This window comes from Piliocolobus tephrosceles, chromosome 4 (assembly GCF_002776525.5).
Source record: "Piliocolobus tephrosceles isolate RC106 chromosome 4, ASM277652v3, whole genome shotgun sequence".
NCBI lineage: Eukaryota > Metazoa > Chordata > Mammalia > Primates > Cercopithecidae > Piliocolobus > Piliocolobus tephrosceles.
The window spans coordinates 160,253,540-160,281,134 of NC_045437.1; the positions used below are offsets into that span (position 1 = coordinate 160,253,540).

At 34.6% G+C, this 27,595-nt stretch overlaps 1 protein-coding gene across 1 annotated transcript in view; it reads right to left on the reverse strand.

The window, feature by feature from the left end:
* ADAMTS19 (ADAM metallopeptidase with thrombospondin type 1 motif 19) overlaps positions 1 to 27,595 on the reverse strand; it is a 252,046-nt gene that overhangs the window by 61,928 nt on the left and 162,523 nt on the right. The window contains exons 11-16 of the mRNA XM_026454497.1: positions 24,891 to 24,992; positions 19,342 to 19,472; positions 18,281 to 18,453; positions 12,807 to 12,934; positions 8,539 to 8,659; positions 1,650 to 1,730 (exon numbers count right to left, since the gene is read on the reverse strand). Coding sequence (XP_026310282.1) covers positions 1,650 to 1,730; positions 8,539 to 8,659; positions 12,807 to 12,934; positions 18,281 to 18,453; positions 19,342 to 19,472; positions 24,891 to 24,992 — 736 coding nt within the window. The remainder of the gene's footprint in view (positions 1 to 1,649; positions 1,731 to 8,538; positions 8,660 to 12,806; positions 12,935 to 18,280; positions 18,454 to 19,341; positions 19,473 to 24,890; positions 24,993 to 27,595) is intronic.

A 27,595-nucleotide genomic window follows, 5' to 3' on the forward strand; every position in this document is an offset into this window, starting at 1 on the left:
GAACCCTATAGTATGGGAACATTTGGAAACATAAAGAGGCTGAAGACCTCACAAAAGAGACCAGTAAGGGGCATCCAGTGGTCCTATAAGTGTTTAATGAAATGAGGAGCGGTCAACAGTTTTAAATGCTGTTTACAGGTCAAGTAACATGAGATTTGTCAACATGGAGGGCATTTGCTGACCTTAAAAAAGGCATTTACTATAGAGGGAGACAGGAAACAGGACTGGATTGGTTAAAGAGACTGGGAGGTAAGAAATTGGAGATGGCATGAAGATGTCACCTTTGTAATATTGCCTGGCTTATTCAGTCGCATGTGTCAGGTTACTATAACCCATACTATAATTTAGAATTTTGTATAATTGACAAAATTCCATATGAGATATCTATATTTCTTTATAGCTTGGAAAAAAGAAAACATACATGCAAGTGTAATAACCACTTGTCTGTTATTGAATGAATGTATTGAAATTCTCTAGATTATGGCCAGTGGCTCTAAAAACTGGGTATCAGGACTTTTAATCTGTATTTGAAAATCCTGTACGATCTCTTTGTACCATAGTAGGTAAAACAGATTAAATACCAATGCATATATTGGGAACAAATGGTAATAATTGGTAATGAGTGTGTCACATGATAAAGAATTCCTTTTACTGTCCCCTTGCCTCAAATTTTTCTACTCCTAGAATTCAATTTCTATTGAAAAAAATTCAATCTGAGTGTAGATTGTGTATTTTTGATATTGCAGAGTAGAAACAATCACGTAAGCTGAGTTGTTTTTATGGACAAAGGATTCCTTATTGGGACATTATTGCTCATTTAAGAAAAAATAGGGAGGACATTATTTTTGTTACAAAAAATAGGCTTGAGAGCTTTTTTTGTGTGTGTAAAGATAATACAAACACAGTGTTAAAATTCTGGAAAATTATTTAGTCTTCTGCCTGACATCATCATATTTCACAAGATTTAGATTGAAACTTTTTTTTTTAACATATGAGCATGTATATTTTGACAACTTAGTATTTTTTCATATATTTAAAAATCATGAAATGACCTAATTAAATGATTAAAATAACTGATACAGTACTTTTCATAATAGTTAAACATTTAAAAATATTTTCTTCATAGGTGAGTTTTCCTAAAATGAGGCAAGAGAGAGAACCCTTTTCCATTAAAAAATCAAGTCCTTTAGTATGTAGAACATTACTTCAAAAATGCCACAAGATTTCCTGATGAAATGATCATTATATATATACACATAAATTCATTTATAAATGCAACTAATATGTATATGTGTGTGTGAATCTATGTATATATGTGAAACAAAGAGAGTTATGAAATATACATGAATATAAATCATACCCAAATCATTCAATGAGGTTTTTGTTTTGTTTTGTTTTGTTTTATCCTGGACTAACATGTGGAAGCAATTTTTACCCTTCAAAAACATACAGACAATCAGACTGCTTTTGCTCCTGGGAAGTCCTTGGGAGAGAAGGAAAAATATTCCTACTTAATATGACAAAAGATAGTTCCTGGGAAGTTCAAACATAAAACTAGAAACAGATTGACTTCCTCCTCATCATAGAACTCTCAGGGCAGGGAGTTGGGCTCGTACTTGGATCTTCTCTGTGTCTGTAACACAGGTTACCTAAATAGCTATGTGCCGGCTTTTCCTCCACAACTTTGATTCTTCTTGCTCCAGCAGGTATCACCAGCACTTCTACATAACCTGTAAGGGTCAATAAAACATGAAATAAATCTTGAGTTCCTTCAAAATCTCTTTTCTTGATTGACTTGCCTTTTGTTTTCCTTTTGGTTTTGGTTATTGCTATGATATTTCAGTACTTATGTAAAGAAAAATTTTTATATATAAAAGCTGTCATGATTTCCAGTGAAGTTTCTTGGAAAGATGTTGAGCCTACAGCACTATAGAGGACAAACAGGCACTTTTATTTTATGTAAAACAACAAAAAAAGCTCATTGATACCTTATGAATTGTGAGGAGAGAAAAAACCCAGTGGAACAGCCTGGTTAGAAACACAGTGGATCGTGAAATAGAACAGAAAACCTCAGATTTTGTTGTGGGAACTTCTTTAGGTTAGAAAGTGTGGGGAAAAGGAATATATAGCTGAAGAAAATATAGCAGGCCTGGACTAAATCCCTGGAGTACTGAAGTATAGGACAAGAGAGATCAAGCATTTTCTGGAGGATATTAACAAAGGGTTTTGAAACTGATATCGGCGACAGAAAGTGTTAGGTCACACCAAGCAGTCTAGGGTCATCTCTGAAGATGTCAGACAGCTAGACCCAAGGCAAAATTAGGTGCTTTTCAGGACACATTTTTCAGCAGATGTTAGGGATATAATGCTTGAAGAGAAATCAAATGATAAGGTAAAGTGAGATAAGAGAAAATGTGTAGAAAAATACAGACTCAAGTTTCACTTAGTGCAGAATAGTGAGAACAGATGCCTACTTTTGCTTGAATAGTTATTTTCCAATTATATTAAAATACTGTTCTTAGTAGTTCTGTGCAGATCCATGTATCTTATAAAAGTCTACCTTCTAAGCTTTAAAAAAGGCACAAGAGCTAATTCCAGAGTTGTCTCCTATTTATTAATTATTCATCTTCCTGAGAATATTTAGATACTTGGCATATAACAAAAGGTAGCATATACCCCACCTGGTGGCAGTGGCTGGAATTAGTGCCATGTGCTTTTAGAATCGTAATTTCCATTCAAGAACGCAGTTTGTTTAACTATTGAATTGCACATTTCAGCAACACTAAACCATTCTCAGTAACATTAAACATAAAAAGCACTGTCATTTTTTCACATGAACAAAATACTCAGCAATTAAAATGGAAACAGATGCCTAATGGCTATTTGCACATAGAAGTCAGGTATGTGACTTCTGCCTTCAGTGAGCTTATAATTGAACTGGAAAGACAGGCATGACTACCTTATATAAATGAGTTGAATACAATGGCAAATATCATGTTAAAAAGGTAATATGCAAAATGATATGGTTAATTCTCTGCTGAAGATTATAAACCAGAGTTGTTTAAGCTACTGCCTTCAAGGCTTCACTGCTATTTTTATTCACAGAGGTAGGATTTTTTTTTTTCCCTGTTAAACATTACTCATACTTGGGAAACACTGTCATCAGACAGAATCACTATGATTCAGAAGAGAGAACAACTTATAAAGGAAAGCTTCACAAAAAAGTAAATAGATGAACTGCCTTTGGAGAACGGGTAGGCTTCAGATACATACAGAAAAAGGATGAGTTCACTGTGTATAAGGAAGAGTAAGGGATATGTGGTGTGGTTACTGGTACTGGAATGAAATAATTCTGATGGAAGGAGAAGATGTAAGACAGTGGTTTATTAAATAGAGTTTAAATGTATGCCCAGGAGAATGAATTTATCGATTTGAAACTATCGAACATTCTATAGCAAGGATCTCGGTAATTGGATCCTGGCTTCGAGAGGCTTTGTCTAACAGTGATATCCAAGATGAACAGGGATATAGTTGTGGGTGACAGTGTCAGGGCACTAATGGTAAAATCCAGGAGTAGTGGAGGCAAAGGGAGAAAATCCAGAAGATACTCTGTAGAAACAAATTTCTGAACTTAGTAACCAAAAGAAAGTGGGCATAATAAATATTGAACACAATGCTTTATTATTAGCTATGTGAGAATGGGGCATCATTTACAGGAACATGGAAATCAAGAGAGAAATCATCTAGTTTTGGTAATAACTGAATAAATTTGGTTTTGCAATTTGTATCTAACAAAATGGTACAACACACTAGTAAAAACATCCAGTAAGAACTCTGTAACATCTGGAATCTAGAGAAAGGTCACGTTATTGACGTAGCTTTGCGAGATATCCTTGCAGAATCACCAAGTTAAGGCATGGAAATAAGTGGAGAAAATCAAGAAGAGAAATCAAGGACTCAACTTTGGTGACAGTCATAGTTTTTAACAAAGAGATAAAAATAAATCAGGAAAAAAGATAGAGGAATGGGACCAGGCGCAGTGGCTCACGCCTGTAGTCCCAGCACTTTGGGAGGCCGAGGCAGGCAGATCACAAGGTCAGGAGATCAAGACCATCCTGGCTAACACGGTGAAACCCCGTCTCTACTAAAAATACAAATAATTAGCTGGGTGTGGTGGCACACGCCTGTAATCCCAGCAACTCAGGAGGCTGAGGCAGAAGAACCACTTGAACCTGGGAGGCAGAAGTTGCAGTGAGCTGAGATTGTGCCACTGTACTGCAGCCTGGGTGACAGAATGAGACTCTGTCTCAAAAATAAAAAAGAAGAAGAAGAAGAAGAAGAAGAAGGAGAAGGAGAAGGAGAAGGAGAAGGAGAAGGAGAAGGAGAAGGAGAAGGAGAAGGAGAAGGAGAAGAAGAATCATGAGAAGGAGGACATCTGGTCTGTTTTGGGAAGTGGGACCCTATGGATGAGAATATCTCAAGAAGAATTGCTGGTGAACTGTCAAAAGCTGTATGTCAAACATGAGGCAGCAAAGAGAAAGGTGACCAAAGAGAGTCTTCTGAGTGTTCCAGTCAAGAGATAACTGTTAATCTCCAAGCAAATGAATTCAGCAAAGTGTTGGGAGCAGATGTTGAACTTCAGAATATTAAAAAAGAGGAGTAGATATAACAAAGTAGAGCTAGTATGTGCAAATTCTTGTTTGAGTTTAATGGTACTCTCTGAGGTATGTTATACATTAGAGCTATAGTTATATCTAAGTTTATAGCTGTATTTACAGCGATTCTCTTTTATTGAGTTGGGATGACTTAAAGGAAAGGTTAGACTGATTTTCAAGAAGAGAGGTAGAAAGATATTAATCAAACACATATGAAGAGAGAAAGCCAATGACTGGGAGTTAAATACTTTCAGTAAATAAGCCATTTGGCACAATTAACAGTGTACTGACTTAGAAGCTTAGAAGTTGGATCATGAAGCCAGTGAAATCAATATTGTAAATTTGATCCTCCTGTGCACTTTGCACACAGTAACATCCTATTTTATAACCAGAGATCCCATTTTTAATCAGCCATCTTAAAATGTTGATATCATTCTTCATCTTCATGGTAACAGTGCTAATCATTATTATAGTTACTTTACATAAATTATTAATTTTAACCATAATTATAGTCTCCAAGGTGGATATTACACTTCTAATTTAATATGATGAGAAAATAAAGATAGAGGAAAAAATACACTTTCCAATACTGCATTGTCAGTAATTTGTTGACCCAAGCTTTGAACTCAGGTCTGTCTGTTTCTCCTGTTCACTTCCTGCTATAATTCACTGCAACTATTTCCTAAAATACAAAATAATAGTTAACACTAGGACTCTCCCATTGCTGTGGCAAACAACTACACACACAAAAGCTCTTACAGCATGTCCTCCTTATACTTCATTTTCTTATACAAAGAATAAAACATTTTATGGCCATTTTCTTCTTAGTATATACTGATAACTATGCAGTTCAACAACTGGCCAATACATAATTTGCCTTTCATTCCTCTAAAAATGTATCACTTGGCTAGGCAAATTACAATGGAAGACATGATAAAGTACTAAGAAAAAAACAAAAACAAAAACAAATGCTTCTTGAATTTATTTTCCAGCTCCAACAAAAATGATTTAGCAAACTCTAAGTAGAGCACAGGGACTGAAAACACCCATGTGTGTCTGCACGTGTGTTACTCATATAATATATTCAACGTGCGTGGCCAAACTGGACAAAGAGGGCTGCATGGCCTTTAAAAAATTCTAGGAAGTACATAGCTATAGGGATAAAATCGTCTCAAGAGAAATAAATACAACATTCCTGAAGTCACAAGTAGATGGTGCCTATGATAGAATTAATAACTCATGCAGAATTTTTAAAATAGAACGTTATACAAATTTAGCATTTCATTATTAAACTAGCAAATATTAATGGATCACATACTATGCTGATAATTACAAATATGTGTTAAACAAAAATAGCATTTTTTTTTCTCATCGAGCTTAAGGCCTAATGGCATAGGAAAGACAAGTGAACATAAAATTATAAATGTGACTAGAGCTAAACGATATGGATACAAACATGGTAAACATCACTAAAATAGTCACTAGTCATAAGAGGTATCACTTCTGGGATCACTTCATTAAATAAATGATATTTGAACTGAGAACTACGTGATACCTAGGCATTCATCCATCAAAGCCAAGAGAAAGCTGATCGATACACATTTGGAAATTCCAGATGTGGGGGTGTGTGGAGGAGGCTGGTGGGTGGCAGTGGGGGCATGGTCAGTGTAAGCACCTGTAAGGACTCAGAGAAGGAAGAGGACCTTGGTGTGACAGGAGACTGGAGAGACAGACAGGGACAACACATGTAGACCTTAAGGTCTAAGCTAAGAATTCTGGTTTCTTCCCTGTGAGCAATATGAAATTAACATAGAGTTGTAAGGAAGAAAGTGGCCTGGCTAACCTTTAATATTTGTGTGATCTTAGGCACTGCTGATATTTTCCAAATAAACATGGTAGGTAAGTTTTAATATAACTTACCTACAGTGAACAAAAGTAGAAATTAAAGTGGAATAAACAGGGGATTTGAAATAGAAATCTGGGAAAATATATATTCACATAACTACAGTCAGAATAAAAAGAGTCACTGATTTTTAATGGTATTTCTGTTTTCTATGCTTAGTGGAAATATAAAGTGTTACAATTAAATAAAGGCATCAGTGCTAAATGTGCATCTGTATTCTGTGAACTGTTTCCAGGCATACTAAATAAATATGAAATAATATTCTTTAAAACTCTAATATCTTTAAATTTCTTTAGTCTTTCAAATTTTTTTGAATTTCTGCACTATAAAAAAAAAACTTCTGCCATCACAATCAGGCGGAAAAAGCTTATTATAATTACATTTCCTAGTTGAAAGTCTGAGAGCCTGTTTCAGCTAAGTATTTGTTTATTTTTTCTAAATGAGTGCTGGCAGATTTTTGATGTTTGGGACCTATCACCTTTTTCACCACTTTGAAGACTGAGAGTTTGATCTGCAATTTACCATAGGCCTTACTCATTTCCGGGCTTTAACATGTTCAGGCTCACTTATCTTTTATTCTGTTTGGGCCTAGCAAACAATTTACATTCATACTTTAGAAGACTGTGACTAATTTTCTTTTCTGAAGGACTGTTTTATCTAGAATGAACTGTTTTCTCGATTACTCAAACATAAATGGCCTGTTCTTTGTATTAAAATTAATTCATGTATTAGGCTCAGAATTCTTGTTCTTTTCAAAAAGAAATTTAAACTAGGAAAATGTTGGTATATGTAATATAAGCATATCAATGATGAAAACAGCATATCTGGAGTGGGCACAGTGGCTCATGTCTATAATCTCAGCACTTTGGGATGCCAAGGTAGGAGGACTGCTTGAGCCCAGGAGTTGAGACAAATCTATGGAACATAGTGAGACCCATCTTTACAAAAAACAAAATTAAAAAAAAAAAATAGCTGGGCCTGGTGGTGCATGCCTCTAGTCCCAGCTACTGGGGAGACTGAGTTAGGAGGATTGCTTGAGCATGGGATGTTAAGGCTACAGTGAGCCATGCACCACTGCACTCCAACCTGAGCAACAGAGTGACATGCTGTCTCAAAAAGTACAGTATAATTTTAAAAAGAGAAGAGTATATTTGACATAAGCATATCAATCATGAAAATAGATACCAATATTAAGGGTACAAGACACATGCCCAGGTAACAGACTAATGTAAACACAGAAAATGTTTGCTTCTTTCCAGTAAGCTTAAGATCCTGAGTATAAAGCATTTTCTGTACATAAACCACATTTTGGGATCATTATATTTCAGTAAAGACAATATCATATTTTGTTGTAAATTACCTTAAATGCATACTATGTAGATCATTCATAATTTCAATCTCACATTCCCTGAGTATTAGTAATTATAGACGAGAAAGCAAGAGAGGATGAACTTTGCTGTTAAATCTATTTGGAACATTATGTCACATCTTCTGACTCCTCTTGGTTGTATGCTACACTGTCATGGACCCTCTGTTTCCAAAAATGTACTCCCTGATAATGTAGCAAAAACATTAAGAAAAAAATAAAGATGGAAAGCTGAAAATCTGAACATTACTATTCTCAATGGTTGCTTTAGGCTGTTACAAATCATTATTTTCCAGTAGACATCATTCTTTGCATTGGAGAATACGGTCTGTAGAAACCTGATAACATTAGCCAATGCAAATTAGATTATTCCCTTGCTCTTCTAACTTATTAAATGTACAACAGATGATTTCATATTTTCATTATTGGGAAATGGGCTTGTTAGGATTTCTGGCTCATATCACATGGATTGTATGTCATCACAAAAATCATTTAATACCCATTGCAAGTCTTCAATAGAATTAGAACTATAATCTCTTAAGTTAAATTCAATGTAATTTGTGTCCCCAAAGATTGCAGGGATTAATATTTATGAAAAAATAAAGAAAAATTACCTGCTCCTCTGGTGTGATTAAAATCCCCTTTAATGATCTTGCACGATTTTCCATTGCCATTGCATACACCACAATGATCTTCCCTCGCAAGAGACCCTAATAAACCATCACAGCCAACTTTCTGTAACAAGAGAATGACAGCACATCATAAATAGAGGTATTCTTTTTTTGTTTTACTACTAATTTGGGACAAACATAGTCTCTATAAACCAGATATATTTAATTGTAAAACTTATAAAATGTCATATTATAAAATGTCATATTCTCTGGTGCAAGCTAATACAACAAGCCAATGTCAAATAACATAATCTGTAAAATTACCAAGATAGTGATGAGAGCTAACCTACCTACATACCTTCCTCTCTCTTTCTCTGTTTCTTCCTTTCTATCTATCTTTCTATCTTTCTTTTTCTTTCAGATGGGGTCTGGTTCTGTTACCTAGGCTGGAGGGCAGAGGCTCCATCTCGGCTCACTGCAACCTCTGCCTCCCAGGCTGAAGCCAGCATCGCACCTCAGCCTCCTGAGTAGCTGGGACTACAGGCATGTGTCACCATGCTGGATTAATTTTTGTGTTTTTTTGTAGAGACAAGGTTTCAACATGTTGCTCATGCTGGTCTTGAACTCCTGAGCTCAAGTAATCTGCCTGCGTTGGCCTTCCAAAGTATTAGGATGATAGGTGTGAGCCACTCTGACCAGCATAGAGTATCTTTTATAGTAAGCATTAAATTACACCATAAAGTAATTTGGAAAAATTATCATTGAGAAAAATGTAATGTACGTAAGTCCCAAAGGAAATCACATTTCTATTAAATGCAACATGATTAGTTTAATTCCTTCTACTCAACAAAGAACAGATATACTTCACTATATGGATGGCTTAACTTTTAAAGTGATTGTAAAGTAAGTGCTAAATGGTAAATATTAACTTTCTGGAAAACTGAGCATAGCTGTTTATTTTTACTACAGTTCATAAATCAACTGTAGTTTATTTTATCCCTATCTCCTTTGGCAGCTAGCACATGAATGTGAGTAAGAACTCCTCACAACCCATGGTTGCTTTAAGAAAATATGAACAGTTGGGGAATTAATTTTTATAAGCTCCCAGAAGAATTTTGTTAATATGAATCTTCTAAGGCCCAATCAATTGCCTCTTTTCTTGTAAATAATGTTTGCTTCCCATTGATGAGGCAAAGTTGTACATACTTAAAGGGCAGAATTTAGTATGTCAGTACCGTCAGAAATAAATGGTAGTATTACACAATTCCTCCTAATCAAGAAGGATTTGGAACAGAGACTGATGATACATCCATTTATAATAGGTTCCAATTATTTTAGAGGAAATTTTAAAATATTAAATGGAACGGAAAGAAAAACAGAATCTTTGTGATTGGTGCTGCTGGTGTTGGGGTGGAGGAAGCTAGCAGATTATTAAATGCAGCTGCAGGATGGATATGCTGGGAGCAAAAGTCACATTAAAACTGCACAAGACAGCATTCCTTCCTTTTGTCAAGGGGGTCCTATCAGTGTCAAGAGGTACAAAGTGTTAGCACAGAACTCTGATCAGTAAGTCAAAGCTTATTCAGGGAGAAATAAAGAGAATGACTAGATGAAAGAAGTAGCCATCACAGGAAATGCTCAGAACACAACCAAGTATGTGAAGAGAACATTAAGCAGGAGCCTGACCTGCGAGTCCTGGGTTGAGAAGAAAAGTCTCTCCATGTTCAAATGGGGAAAAAGTTGAGGACAGCTAGAGTGTTTTTGAAATGATAAAAGTATCTTTATTGCTCTATCCGTGGTACCCAGATTGCCTCTTGGCAAATGGTGAGAAAACACTAAATAATAGTTCAACTATGAAATAAGTTGGTACTTAGCAGTTTTTTAGTTTTTCCCAATCCTTTAACTAAGATATTACAAGGTCTGTAAATCTAAAGTAAAAGTAAGGAATAGACATATATACTACAGGTCAATAATCATATATTTTAAAAATAAAAGATAAACATTTTGCATCTTATAATTGGTAGTTTTAAGTATCCACACATATCAAAATATGCTTACATAAATCCAAAAGTTGAAGATGAACTACTTTGAAGAGGCAGTGCCACGTCACTGGTAGCAAGTACCTGAGGTACCACTGGTGTGCGGGAGATATGCAAATAACATGATCATACAGGCTCCAGCCTTCTTAATCGTTTTCAGTAAGGGAAACGTCACAGAACCAAAATGGGTCACCAGAGAAAGTTGTCTGCTTTTGATTGCCTTTCATTCACTAAGTCTGTAATGCTATATTCAGCTTTGGTGCTATATATTCAGTGATAAAACACTCTAGTCAAACCCCCAATTGCTAAGGGTTGTCAGAAAAACTAGAGAGGCATGTTTTCAATTTTATTGAAAGACTAAATGAAGCATTTTAATTAAAAAGCCAGAATCTTGAAGTGTTTTAATGCCATTGTAAGTCACAATCCATTTCAAATAATTCTAATTTAATTATAATCATCAGGTCCACATAGTATTTGTGCAAAATCTTTGTTGTTTTTGCTGTAATTTTAATATTTACCCAGGGACTTTTTAAAAGATTTGGCTTATACAATACTGTTAAGTAAAAAGCATAGCAATTTAGGCTATTATATTTGACATACACAATTTAAAAATAAATTCATTTAAGACATACAATAATCTAACAGATTTACATATAATGATGAGATGAAGGCTTCACTAGTAGAGCATATAGTTCTGAAAACAAAATACGTATAGGTAAAATATCTATATTTTTTAATGAAAAACTACATTTTGGTAATTGCCATGTTCTGTTAAAGAATAAAAGAAATTAATATATAGTCAAAAGACTGCTTCTTATGACAGTGGTTTTACATGATTCTATGCTTTAAAACTTACAGCCTACTGGCAAAATACAGAATCTCAGAGCTGGGAAAGCATTTAAGTTTTGTGTTGTTCCCAGCTTCTTACCCAGAAGTGCATACACTTCTATTGGACCATGGATTGATCCATTCATTGCTTGAAATTGTTTTCAATTTTTGGCATTTGTGTACATGTATATGTGTATGTGTGTGTTCAGTTGCACATTTTTCTGAGGAAAAAAATTTCATTAAATTCTCAAAGGAGTGTATATAGCACAAAGTCAATGACCAATGGTCTACCAACTTTATTTTACAGATTAATTAATGCATGCAAATATATTTTAAGTGATTTGCCCAGTAACAGTTTCCTAAAGGCTGTCATGGACTCAGTGCCACTCCACTCAGCAACCTATTTCATTGCTAAAGGATTTATTTTTATCCTGCTTCTGGAAGGTTTATCAGAAACTATTTAGACTAAGGAAACCTGCTTTCCCCAAGGTTGTAGCCACTTCCTGAGGCAGCTTGTATCCAAACAATAGTAGATGCTGAGAGTAAATGGCCTGATTTTCTCACCCAAAATGGTAACAACCCTCAAGCCCCATGCCAGTTTAAGTACTTCCCACGGGGTCAGCTAAGGTCTTGTGACTGCACCAGAGCCTGATTTCACGCTGTGCCCAAACCTGCCTCTTCCTTATCTCCACATAGATGATGATCATGAAAACACTTGGCATTAAACTTTGCACATATTGATCTTCCAGGGAATGTCAACTTGAGACAGTGGGAGAACCATGACTAGCAACTGCTCACTTCTACACTTTGATCTCTCCACTATGCTCTTCATAATCACTTTAACAGGAATTCTATTTTTTCTAAACATAGATGAAAAACACACACATGCATGTGAATGGAAATTTTTTAAAAGAAAGAGAAAAGCAAATAAAATGTTTATTATAAGAAAGTTGAATACGCATTTAAAAATCATCTGATTCAAGTATATTGAGGATACTTGAATATGAGTTATAAGGTCAATTTTATTGATTTTTGCCTCATGGCTCAGTCTTAGACACAAGGCAAGGAGAACTAGAGTGCTTGAATTTTTGGTCTGAAATATTTTGATATAAAATGTCGAAAGTGCTCCAAGTTTAAACCTGTAATATGTATATTACACAATCAAAATCTCAGATTCTTTCAGTCAGTAATAGCTTTTACGGAGTACCAAGTCAAACCCATCATTACACACATGAATAAATGAGGTTTCAAAGTAAATCAGACTTGCTCAAGGTCACAGTCAAGGAAGGACTATAGCAGTATCTTTTGAATCTTAGTCCAAAGCTTTCAACCATACTGTGAAGTTGCTCAATGGTCCCACAATTTTCCTTCAACATATAAATTCTTCTTTTTGGAATGTCTTACCTGGCACCTGCCATTTGCACAGATATCTAATCCCTGATACCCACAAGAAGTTCCATCCATCACTTTTTCTGATAGAAGAATAGGCTGTTCTTTTCCAATGGGAGAGCAAAACAAGGCACATGGTTTTTCTACATACAGAATGGATAAAAAGAAATGAGAAAAAGTTACTGCATACATATTTTTATCTTAAGCTTCCTTTTTCAGAATGGTTATTGAGTAAAAAATATAATTCAATGCTAATTAAGTAATGTAATATTAGAGTAGATAACATTAGAAGATTTCTATGTGTAATACATTAGGTGCCTGGAGACATTCAATGAATATTAATCTTCTAAGAAATCTGGCTTCAAATTACCTTAAAACGTATCATTTGTTATTTTATGGCTCAATATATCTAGCACACACAATACAGACTTCCTCCGTGAATAATAATTGTCACACTCCAATTTTATGATCATATTTTTTTGAAATGATATCCTCTTCAACTTTAGTAGGCACCAGGATTCTACCTGTCTTTAAGTCCTGGTTAAGATTTACTTCATGCTTGAATTATTTCTTGATGTCTTACTTCTAAATTTCAGTGCACTAATTTTTATTTCTACAAAGTTGACATTTTCTAATTGAAAAAATGTCTAAAGGGAGAAACAAAAGCCTCTAAGATGAAAATTCTCATGAAATTTTCTATTACTGGGATTGTAGTAACAATTGCATTTGTAAAAAACATTTGTTACTAGGATTGTTACTACAATGCAACAGAAATATTGTTCCGAAATGCAATACCATCCCATGAGAGCATCCATAGTTATGTGCAACTGCTGATGTGCTTGGGAGAACTCTGTCCCCTTCACCACTTATGCAGAAACCATGTCGTTGTATACAGTATCTAGGTTGAGAGCCATAACCCCAGGTAAATAATTCCCAAACAGCTGCCAGTCTTCATTGTGCCTCATTCAGCAATGAGATAGGATGTTTGGGGTTAAAACACTTGCCTTTTAGGCTCAGAAAGTGGCACGATATTTTTAAAGTGTTGTGTCCATTTCTAAGCCTCCTACAGAAGAGCTGTAGTATTTGGTAACACCAGTAATACTATTATCCAAATCTGAAACCTCAGAGCAATTTCCATGCTACATTACTACTCTATTGGCTTGACACCAGTCAGGTCCTTTACTGTTTATTAAGCTTATATAAATAGAATGGAAAAAAGTTTACAGTCTCTGACACTGATCTTCCCTTATGTCTTCAGTAACGTTCCACGTATGCTGATGGGATTCTATAAATACCAAATAACAGCCAGAGGCAAGGAACAGGGTATCACTTTGCAAAGAGAAGACAGACAGTTAAATGAGCCTTTAGAAGTGAACATTTCAAACAGTTTTCACATGTGGCTTCTGAATACTGCTCTCAACAATTTTGGGGAGTTGGAACATGGCCTTTAATGTGCATGGTTTTGAAATTTTCCTTTAAGATGCCATTATAAGCTGCAATAAAGCATTTCAGTGTGCTCTCACACCTCAAAGTAGGTTATGTTTATTCAATGACTGCTTACTATGTCATATCTTTGAACTTAAAAACAGCTGCTATAATTGTAACACTTTAAAAGTGGTATATATAATGCTCTTTCTGTAGTTTTCATTGAAGAGAAGAGCAAACCAGATATATGAATAAATAATATTGAAAGGAGTCAGTCTCCTAGAAAATTCCATTCATATTTCAAGCAAAAATTCAGATAAAAATCTTTGTATTTCTCCTTTTATAACGTATTACAAATACACTCTGCTGACTTCAGCTGTACAGATGACATAAACATTTGATACCACTCTTCATTTTTGGAGTATGCCCTCAAGGCTGTGACATTGTAGTGATCCATGTAACATGCCATACTTGGCAGGCAGGCTCTGTCTTGATTTAAAAGACCAACTGTTTCCAAGATATGCATTAGACATGGATTTCAGCCAAATTTTGGCACACACAAAGTATGTGAAATACCTAAATGTTGAAGCCACGCATGTCTTTTCTCTAAAAATAAATGTTCACTGCTGCATTGCTACCCCATATTTAATTCTCCTAGGCAGGGATTCATGTATTATATAACAGATATAGCCACTTGTATTTTAAGGTGTCACATGTTATTAAGACAATGTTTTTTAAAGAATTGTGTACTTCTATTTCTTCCATAGTGCTATAATACATGTAGGCTAGTGACTGTTGTATATTTTATCTGAAATACAGACTGATGAGTTTGATTGATACATGTTGAAAAATCATCACAAATGGTATCCTGCTGATTATACAAATAGCTATTGTGGATTATTAGATGATATAAATCACTTTATAAGAGTCAGAAGTCCCTTTAATTGTGATTTCTAACAGCTTTAGTGTTTTAAATTGATAAACATCCAACTCTGATTTTCTTTTAATTTGGAGAACACCTATTTTCTATATCTTATTTCACACATAATTAAATGGGTTTCAAATAAACTTGACATTATTAACTGTCACAGCCAGTTGGAAGTAGAAACAGGATTAAGACTCAAATAATCAGAAAATTTTCATGATGTGAACAGTCATATTGATTATATTTTTACAATAAAAAGTTACTGGCTATGTATTCAAATTTATTTAACAAATATTCATTGGACACTTAATATACAATAGATGATACACTAGGGACAGACATTAGAGGGAATGCAGACACAATAAAATGTGCTATTACAGGTTGTGTGTGTGGTACTTGGAAGGCACATATAATTTGGAGGATCAGAGGGATTCTTTCTTCCTAGAGGAATTGACATACACTGAGTCCCAAAAATCAGCAGAAGTGTTCAAGGTAAATAAATAAAGAACGATGTCAAAGCTTGAGAAGGAAAGCTTATTATGCCAAAACCCAGCTGGTGTAAAGGCCCAAAAATAAGAGAGCAGATGTATCTAAGGGGTGGAATAGAAGTCAGTCTGGCCATATAGTAGTCTACAAAAGAGAATGATGGAGATGAGGCAGGAGAAGTTAAAGGGGGCAGGCCATAGAAATATCCTTATAAACCAGGTGATCAAGTTTGTGCAACTGAAAAGCAAGTGTTACCTTCAACGAGATGGGACACACTAAAGAGGATCAAATGGACATGAATAGGAAGGGTTATGATCATGAGTTTGGTCTTAAACCTGCAAATATCCAATTAGATATATCAACGAGGGGAGTTATACATATAAGTTTGGAGCTCAAATGGAAAATCTAGTTGAAGATGTAAACTCATGTATTATTTGCATATTTGAAGTAATGGGAACAGATAAGATCACCTAAAAAGACAATGCAGAGTGAAAAGAGAATAGTGTTTGAAGTAGGCAGAAGGAAAATACGCCAGAGATGTAGCAGGAAAGCCAGGTCAGTGTTACAACACAGAAACCAAGCAAGGCACACGAGTGTTCCAAGAACCACGGGGGTGAGCTGCCTGCCACCTTAATGTATTTAAGAGTCAACTAAGAAGAGGATGGGAAACTATTTATTACGTTTCATTTCCATGAGACTCCTGGATGACATTAGAAAGACTTGTGTTGGTGGAATCCAGACTGAAGGGAAGAAAACAAAGGGCTGGGATACAGCAGATCTTTTGAGAAGGGTGTCTGTGAGGAGAGAAACGTGTAGGTGCACCAGCTCAAGATGGCTATGATCTTGAGGGGAAGTTTTTATGTTTTAGTGGGAGAGTCTTAAATATGTTAAAAAATTAAATGTGAATGATCCAAAACAGAGAAGATTAACTATGTGAGAGAAAGTAGGGATAATCAATAAGATAGCTGAAAAGGGAAGATGGGGATGGTATCAAGGCCACAACTGGAGGGACTGGACTTGGAAAGAAGGAATTAAAATTCTGCCATATAGCAGAAAGCAGATGAGGTATCCTAAGTTAGGCTAACGTGTTTTGATGGCAGAAAATAAGGAGGTAATCAATCTGATGGCTGCTATATTTCCCCCCACCACCACTAGTAGTGGAATAATCTGCCCAATTGTTTGGCTGTTTCCATTACTGCTTGTATGTAGGTGCTATTCTGAGAAAAGGGTTTCATCAGATGGGGGCACTGAAATGGACAGCCAATGGAGTTTAGGTTATTGAGAAGAATGTAATTGGAATGATGGAAAGCAAAGTTCAAATTGACTAAGGGGAGAAAAGAGAGACTACTGGCATCATAAACAATGAAATCAGATAATCTGTCACCACTTTTGGTAACTGCAACTCAGCCCACACCCACAGCCCACTCACCACGGGCAAGCGTTATCGTTTTTTTTTTTTTTTGAGACAGGTGCCACTTTACCCAGGCTAGAGTAAAGTGGCACCATTTTGGCTCACTATAACCTCTGCCTCGAGGTTTGCCTCAGCCTCCTGAGTAGCTGGGACTATATACACATGCCACAACACCCAGCCAATTTTTTTTTTCTGTATTTTTGGTAGAGACAGGGCTTTGGCATATTGCCCAGGCTAGTTACAAACTCTTGAAGCAATCTGCTTGCCTTGGCCTCCCAAATTGGTGAGATTATAGATGTGAGTCACTTAGTTTGGCATATCATTCTTAACTAATAAGGCAGCATGCAATTTTCTTAAAATTCTTATTTTGAAATAATTAAATATTTAGAGTAACTTGCAGAAATAGTACAGAGAGTTCCCACATACCTTTCACTCAGTTTCCCCTCCACGGTTATACCTTAGTAACTATAGAACCACAGCAAACCCAGGAAACTGGCATTGGTACCTGTGTGTGTGTAGTTTTACGCCATTTTATCACATTTGTAGATTTGTGCAACCATTGCTGCAATCAAGGTCTGAAACTATTCATCAGCACAAAGATCTTCCTCATGCTACCTCTTTATAGTAATACCCATCCCTCTCCCCACCACCATCCCTAATCCCTGGCAACCACTAATTTGTACGAATTTGTTTTCCATCTCTGTAATTTTATCATTTCAAGAATATTATCACATGAAATCATATAGCATGGGACCTTTTGAGGTTGGCATTTTTTACTCAGCATAATGCTCTGAGATCTATCAGGATGTTGCATGTATTAATAGTTTGCTCCTCTTTAGTGCTGAGGAGTATTCCATCACTCAGAAGTATGATTTCTATATTTTAGTGTACATTTAGTTATTCACAAAACTGTCAAACTGTATTTTCCAAAGTGGCTGCACGATTTTACAATCCCATCAAGCAATGCCTGAGAAATTCAGTTTTTCCTCATCCTCACCAGCAGTTAGTGCTGTCACTGCTTTTTATTTTCATTGTTCTAATAGGTATGGGATAACAGCGCCTCATATTTTTAAAATATATTTTTGTCAGTGCTTGTGGTTATTGTATGTCAGTACAGGTAGAAAAAATTAAAGTTCAGAAATATTTTGAAGATAATATGTAAAATAATCTGACTATTGTAAAAACACTTGGCAAACCTAGAAATCTAGTTAACAAAGATGGTGGTGATCTGGTTGGTCATACCTTCATCCAGGACAGCTTGCCACTGAAGTACATGCTTTGGGGAGGAAGTTCTAACACTATACGCCTGACATTGCCAGTCTCTGAATCCAGGCAAACCTGCAGGACAAGGTGGATTCTCACATATTCTGTATTGTTTTCTGGGACCATTACAATCCCTTGCTTCAGAACCTAGGCTAGAAAAGAAAGTACAAATAATCAGTTTTACTTTTTTTATGTTAACTACCCAGTTTTTAAATTAAAAGCCATTATATTAATAATATATAACCCTTTATATTTACTTTTGAAAACTTGGACACATTAAATGTTAGTAGTAGCAAGATATATGTATTTCTTTGACTATATACATTTTCTAATCCTTGATCAATATACCTTCCACAATACATGAGGAATAAAAGCCCACTTGCCATGAAAATGATAAATTGGAGTAAAGGGCAGAGACTGAGGGGAAAATAGCCTTCAAATGCCCATTAAGAAATCTGGTTCTTAGAATTATTAAGGAGATGTTTTTAAATAAATTCATATAAATTCTTTAAAACTGCATGTGACCTCTACACCAATAGTTTAAAGCTCACAAGCTGGAATGACTTTCTCACACTTTCCTAGAATTCCTCTAGGAATAATGGGGTTTAACAAGCTGATCCCATAATAATTCCTGTCTGTACCTGTGCTTAGCATGTTTCTTTTTTTCATTAGTCTTAGCTCTTGCTGTCATTAATTTTGTTCTCATTCTCTTTCTTATCATCCTTCTGTTCTTCTCCCAGTTCCTGTAAATGTTCACATAATTTTTCTAATACACATCTCCCTGTTTATTGAAATATTTTATAGATTTACTCAAGAAATAACCTTTTGTAGCTTTCATTATTTATTCTTAGAAGGGTTGGTCTTTATTTTCGTCTTAAAGGCAGTTTTTATTTAAAATAAATAATTTGAAGGACTTTTCTGTTTTCCAACGTGAGTAGAGTTTGAGGGGCTTTTTTGCTTTCCAACATGCTTTGTCAGTAAAACCTTTGCATTCCAAACTTGAAGAAATGCCCTCCCCCAACCAGGAACTTTGAGTTTACCCAGGACATTTGCGCTCTCGACTGCTGATCCCAGCACTGCAGGTTCGGCTACAAGGACTCCACAGGCTCCACTCTCCGGCCAGATGTTCAGGTGCTGAGGTCCTGCTGGTACATTCTCCAGCCTTACACCACTATTCCAAAAGTTATGTCTTAGGTGAACAAATCAGGGCACAACTGAAAATCATTCTCTGGCCTATAATGTCACTGGAATTGCAATTAAATCAGGTCTACTAGAGCCACAAACACGGGGAATTAGGAAAGATCAAAAGTAAGTTAGCACTTGTTTTTTTGTCATAGTAATATAATTGCCCAATTCTCACAGATACAGTCTCGTCGGGAAAGCAGTGCACAAATATTTGTTATTATAGTCCTAAGAATTCAGTTCTTGTGATGGAGATAGGGTAGTGGGTAGGGAATCTGAGGTTGCACAACCAGGAAAGAAAATTCAACACATTTAAGAAACAGATAATAATTTAAAAGGGACAAAAAACTCAGAGTAATAAGAATGGAAACAAGAAATAAATGTCCTATGTCAAAGCAGACATTTTTAGCAAATTTAGTAATTTTCATATGAAATGTCAGTGACTTGGTACTTTTTTAACTTTGCAATTTTTAAAAAATACTGTTTGATTTTAGCACTTTCCTTTATGCTTGTTTTGTTTTTGTTTTTGTTTTTGTTTTTCCCTGAAAGAATTCCCATCGAGTCCAACCATTAACATTATAGCAAGTTGGTCTGAAAGACGTGGACAATTAGATGCTGAAATTCTGTCATTTCATGCCAATTATTCTGTACTTTACTTGGTATCTATTAACTGGTAAAGATAACTAGAATAAGAGAAAGGAGTGTAGTCATTCTCTTTTTTATTTTTATTTTTTCATTCACTGAAAACAAAAGCAGTGAGAGAGATTGCTGATGGTCACCCAGGAATGGTTGCTAGAATTTGGGGAACAGGTTATTAAAATTTCTCCTCATTCCTGAAAATCAAATAGATGATGGTCATAGCAAACATGGTAAAAGTAACAAAATCATATTGAGAATAATAAGTATGATTACAGGCATTTAGATTAGTGATTGTATAATGATGCGGTTGAGTAAGTTGATCCTCCTAGCCCTAAAGGAACTTCTACACTTAATGGCAACACAATTTACAAAGGATTTTGAGGAAATTACAGAAATGCTCTGATTCTCAGCTTGCTCATTTCTAAAATGTGAATGATAATCATATTTACCTATCAGTTTATTTAGGAGTTGAATGAAGCATTAAACACAATGTATAGCCCTTACCAAGGATTTAATAAGGGCTAACTATAATAATAATAGAGTTATAAGTATCATTATGTTAATACTTTCAGAATTCTAAGCAAAATTCTGTTCATTCTGATATTTATTCATCTGTTTTTATAATTTACTGTGATAATATTTTTATTGCTATTTTTAGAAAAGAGAATTAAGAAGACTACACTATATAGTTTTGTGTGGGCTCCATTAATGCTTTACTTTTATAGGCAATACAATGATTAGTCCCCGTAGATTTTCTCTAATGTCAACATTTAAATTCAACCTCTTTTAGATTCAAAAAGATTTTAATCTAAACTTGAAAAACAAAATAAACATCAACAACTCAGAGAATATCAATATGCTAAGACTCTCATTAAATAAATGTGGGTTTTGTACAAAGATGCAGTTTACAAATTGGAAAAGGAGAAACAAACCTTTTGTGAAAAGTTTTGTGAAAACTTCTACATTACTTACTTGTTTTAAGGACTTAAAAATGTTATGCCATTCATGGAAAAAAAAAAATCCAATGTGGAAGTCGTCAAACTTCAATTGGTCACATTGTTTTAGCCTACTTTAAGGGTGTTTATGTTTCCCAGAGTGCGTATCATACCTCCTTGGCCATTTAGCAGCAAGCTGGCATTGAAAGACTTGGCTAGAGTTCACAGCAGACTAAAATATTCTGGAAAGGACTGGGACCTAGATTTGTACATCTTTTAAACTGTAACACATCTGGCAGATGAAGAGAAATGGACATAGATATGCAAAGCAATTTGCATACACAGATCAGTGAAATTTGAAGAAAGTATAGCATAATATTTAAAGTTTGTCACCTTGCAGATAACCAGATGTCTGGATGAAACTAGAGGGTATCTGCTTTTGTGTCTTCTCTATGGTTCTGTGCTTCAACAATGAGGAAAGTGTTAAATGTTTTGTTTATTATACAGTATGTTATATAAGATATGTAAAATAATCCTAATGATGCTTTCCATAAATACCATTAGGGTTATTATGGAGAGCAGCATGATTTGTTTCATACAACATTTGCATTTTTTAGCCTCAAAAAATAAGTTATGTATTGTTGAAAACACTAAAAAATTGTCTTATCTACTAATTCAGTCTGATTTATAAAAGTACTAAGGAATTATGTAATATAGACCACCAGAGGACAGTGCGTGACCTAACAGACTAATTATAGTTCTATACTCCCAAATTTTTATGTGGACATGTCTAGGAAGTTCATGAAAACACACATTTGAAAGGGGTCTGTGAAGATGTCAAAGGAGTCTGATCAGCCTCTGATCAAATCTTGTACATATATTGTGGAAAAGAGAAGAGGAGGAAGGAAGGCAAAAAGCTGTGTACATATGCACATTGTGATATGTTAGGATATTACTTTCTTCATTGTTTCCAATAATAAATTATGATGGCAATGTCAAGAATCTCAATTTGGGAAAATAAATAACTAAAATATATTACATAGAATCCTTCCAAACAGTCTAAAGTTCTAGTAAATTGGTATTTAATGTCTCTTTCCCCTCTTTTGATTCCTAGCAAGTACTGAAAGTAAAATACATACATTTATTATTTTTTAATAAATCATTTTGCCCACTAATCTCTGTGAAATGTAAATGCCCACACATTGATATTTGTATTGTAAGTTGCAAAATATGAAAATTATATAAAAAATATAAAAAGAGAAGAAAACAAGTTATTTTCAATTTACAATGTGCTGTCCATAAAGAGTATATAAACCTCTTTGTTAAAAATCATTCAGAAGTATAGAATTCTATAAGCACCTTCTCAGATGTAATTGTATACTCTTAGATTAACTAGATTTATACAATTTGATTAATATCACTAGAGTGTTATCAATTACAAAATCCCAAGCTTTGTCTCTTGGATAGCAATGTACTGAACTAGCAATGTTTAGTGCGAGGTTGCAAGCATCCAAATATTTTAGAAGTACTGCACACAATGGCAGAGTGTTGCAAGCTGTTTTCACGATGGCTTCTACAAGAGCTGGAAGAGATGAGTATTTGAAGAAGCCCACAAGGCCTGGAAAACTGAGAGGTTCATTAGTTATTTCAAAATACAAAGCATTACAGAACCTCTAAGAGAGCATCATTAACACAATTATAGGAAAACAAAACGTTTTACTTTTGTTTAGTAATTACAGTTTTAACTGCCAAAATAAGTTTATTTTGAAGATTTCAAGAAGGCAAATTATGTTTATACATACAAGGGAAAAAATTATAGCAGAAAAATATTGAAGGTGCCAGATCATAAAAATAAAGAGATTTTTATATTGCTAAAAAACTAAAGATGAAGAAGTTATGTGACGTCTGAGGACTCATGTTTGGTTATCTCTTAATATTACTGCTTTTGTGTTTCAGGGATGATAAAAATGATTGCTGTTTCAGGGACGATAAAAATGGTGCAAAGTTTTATGATTCAAGCAATAAATTACTCAGCACAGTATCAGGAGGCTTGCTTGATATACAAAGGTTCTTGTACTTTTGTGTATATATTTAAAAAACAAAACAGACCCAAATTCTGATGCTTTGTTTAAGCTTACAGGAAATATTTGGAACAGTCTATAAACAATTAACTGATATTTCACAGAAATTCCCTCTAAGGAATCAGTTTCTTACTGATAATATATAGTGATAAAATATTTCTAGTTTTTTTTTTTTTTTCAAAAACAGTTTGGATGTAAAAAAATTGTACATTTTTCTTTTCTAATTAAAGAAATCATAGAAGTAATAAATGACTGCATGCTTATGTCAAACAATCCAGAAATGTCTGCAAAAAGTTATATTCACCCATCTCATTGATATACTCCCAGCCATCAATTCTACTTCCCTCCTAAGAGGTAATTTCTAGTTACACTTTGGAGTTTTGTGTTTATATTTTCTTTTTCTGTCTTTGAAACAAGCTCTGTTGCCCAGGCTGGAGTGCAGTGGTGCGGTCTCGGCTCACTGCAACCTCTGCCTTCCGGGCTCAAGCAATCCTTCCACCTCAGCCTTCTGAGTAGCTGGAATTATAGGCCTGCGCCACCACGCCTAGCTAATTTTATGAGTTTGAAAATATATACTTCTGTGTGTGTGTGCTTGTGTGTGTGTATACAAACTGTGTTCTCCTTAAATGTCAAATCATATTATAAAGTATCAATATTTCTGACATGCCTATCGGCTAACAGCCATGTCTTATAGATCTCTTCAGGTTAGAACATAGGTATTTCCCTCACTTTTTAAGAACTACATTGTGACCGTTCATCTCCTAATGAATATTATCATTGTTTCTCATTTCTCTCCATTACAAACTGCATCCTTACCTAAGCATCTTTGTGTGCATGTGTGTGTGTGTGTATGTGTGTCTGTGTGTGTACTTTCTTCGGATGATATTCTAGAAGTTCAATACCTTCATTTCTGTCCATTTTTCAAATCAATATGTTTTTAAAATAAAATTCCACATAATTTCATGTTTTCTTCAAGTATTTCACCATAAGCAATCTATAAGTTCTTTATGTTGCTATTTATTTTCAAATGTAATACACATTCATGCTCTGCAGAGGCAAGCTTTCTGATCTTGCAACTGAGTATAGTGATAACAATTCTATTTTCCCATCACAGTATGCAAATTAGAAAATTATGTAAACTATTGATCTGTTGTCTTTTGATTATGTTAACCATAATTATTAAATGCATGTGAAATCCATCTTCTTCATATTCCTCAAAGGAAAATTAATTTTCAACAGCAGTTATTTTGATCTGGAAATATATACTAATAAATTTTTAAAGTCTTATGAAGTACATTAAACTACACAGACAGCCAAATATTTACTAGTCTCCAAATGTCAGCTGGAATAATTTATGGATGGTTATTATATTGACAAGGAAAAAATACTCAGTTGCTCTCCTAAGTCAATGATTTTATACTTGAAAGGATTCATCAGCGATGAGAAATTTTACCATTTATGCTATTATTTGTGCTTAATTTACTTCTGTTTAAAAAGTAAAAAAAACTTCACATTTTTGCTATATTAATGTATATATATGACTCTCAACATTCTCATAATCAACAACAAATAAAATAAAACCCCACCACATTGATATTAACAAAACAACCACGGATTTTATAAAGTATAAATGTTAAAATTGATGAAATACTAATATTTTTGTATATACTGAAATAATTCCATCAGTGCTAAGCAAGTTTCTCAAGTTTCACCTAGTAGACTTATTAAATTCAGACAACACAAATGACTTACCTTACCAGGGTCACAGTCAGTTCCATCCATTGGTGGGTCTAGTTTGGTTTTGCATTCTTTCTCACCTTCTACCTTGCACCATAATCCTGTGCAAATAACATGCTGAAAACAAAGGCACACTATAAGGGGAAGGTATCACATTTTTTTAAGTGAAGCCAATCACTGTTAAGAAAGCTATTTTGGTAAAACAACAAAAATTATTTGAAGAAAAATATGCTTTCGGTACTTAAAATATTAAACCTGTAATTGAAATAGTAGAGGGCTCATTTATAGTGATGGAAAGATTGATACATAATGATAGAAAACTCTGTTTACTAAAGTTAAATCTTTTAAAACTTCCTTAAATAAAACACATATGGTTACACAAGATACAACAGAAAAACTTAAGACAGAAATAATCATTTATACTATGACACATGGACCAGCTGGAAGAATAAGTGTTTGTTTTTGTGTTACAAATTCATTGTCTGCTGCCCTAAAGTCTATTCCCACTTATGCTCTGCTTTCATGCTTAAATGCCATGGTTAGTACTTTATTGATTCATTATACAGTCTTGACCCCTGACACAATATAGTCTTAATGTGTATGTTTCAATAAATTGTTATCAATACTTTTTACCTCAATATGAAGGATTTTTACATCTTCAGAACACAATGAAAGTTTTCTAGGGAAATGTTAAAGGGATTAAAAAATACTGGGATAAGGCAGCTGAAACATGGCAACAATAAGCAAAGAGAACTCTGAGGAAATGTAATAGAAAAATTGTCAAAAACCTCAGACACAGCTATAATTGTGGTCAGCTCACAGACAGATAAGAAGAGGCCAACACACACATTAATAAAGACTTTCTATTTCTGTAAGGTGGTTGACATTTTTTAGACTCAAAAATATTGTTAACAATTGTGCAGAAATATGAAATCCATAAAGGACATTTAAAAGTGACTTAAAAAATTAGCTGAGTGTGGTGGTGCACACCTGTAATCCCAGCTACTCAGGAGGCTGAGGAACGAGAATTGCTTGAACCCAGGAGGCAGAGGTTGCAGTGAGCTGAGACAGTGCCACTGCACTCCAGCCTGGGTGACAGGGTGAGACTCTGTCTCAAAAAAGAAAAAAAAAAAATGAGTTGAGTATTACATCCGTAGCGAAGATGACTGTGTTACTACCTATCCAGACATTGGGAGAAGAGGGAGGAGGAGAACAGGTCAATAAAGACAGAACAAGTGGAAATGGGAAAGGCATAGTTATGAAAAGGTGAGCAGACCGGTGCAATGGGGAGTAGCTACATCATGGGGAAGAGTAGCAAAAAACAAGGTTGAAAAGACAGAAGAGGCAGGAAAGACTAGGGACTTTATGTTTGTAGGGAAAAATAAGCCATTTAGCAGTTGACCAGCAGCGGATTGATAACATAATAGGTTATTTTGGGAAACTTATTCTAGTGTTGGTGTTCAAAACAGACTAAAAATCACAGCAAAATTAAAGTTAACTTATGACTCAAATCTATTACATATATTTGAAAAATATATTTAAATTGTGACATGCCTATTTGAAACATATATTCTTTCAATATATTTAATATTTAATTGCTCTAATAATTACTTTGTTGCAAATCCCAACATATTATTTTCCTATACTTTAGATTTCTGAACTGTTTGTAGCTTTTAAAATTCAATAGTCTATGGAGAGAGTGAGAGATATTTAATTTACCTTATTTTCTTTTCCATGACATTTTTTCCAGCTTCAAAATATGTCACACAAATATATCTTATTATATTTAGGATATAGTTTAGCTTAACTAGTGTGCTTCTAACTGCCCATAGCATTTACTAAAAATTCATCTAGAAAATTATTGTAAAGAATGCCTATAAATCATATTGCCCCTTTGTAAAATTTTAAACTCTTGAAAATAGGCTAAGAGGTCAAATGTTTTTCATGTACTTTTGTGGAGACATTTAAGAATATTTCAGTTATCAGATGTCTAACCTGAGCATTTTTGTTTCTAAAAATTTTTCACCCATCTAGGAACCGTCTGTCAGGGATGTTTGATAATTATGGGGTCAAATGTTGAATTTTCTTTAGAAGAAAATTTCAAAGAAGAATTTTTCTTTACCTGCATTTAATAAAACTTAGTTATCTCATAACAATAGTTATTTTATTCAAGTTCATTAGTTAACCAATGCATACTGAACTGAAAAAGCAAATCTACACTGTAGTTTTAGAATAATGCTTGCTTGTTGAACGTTGTTGGTAGTCTACATTCTGTTCTTCCACCATTATCTGCTGCTATTTGAAACGGCAGGTACTCTAATTGGTTCCTACTTGAGACACTCAGAGCACACAAGCAAACTTGGCAGCTTTTCAAGATAAGCATGGTCACGTAGAATAAAATCTCTCTCAGAGATGTCTTTTACCCTTTCTGTTCTGCAGGTCTAGGGATCTTATGGTAAATAAATTACAGCCTCAGTCTTAAAAGGAACTGAGATTTAGAAATTCAAACCAAACTGTCACAAGGCAATAAAATGTTGCAGAAATAGTATGTATAGTTGTCACCTTGAAAAGTGCAATACCTCAGATATGTCACATTAGAGGTACATAAAAGCAAGCCCTTTCTAAAGGGCAGAATGGGGAATTATGGTATTACACAGGCAAGAGTGAAATATTTTTTTTCAACTTAGTTGCCGAAACCACTTAATAAATCAGTTAAGAAA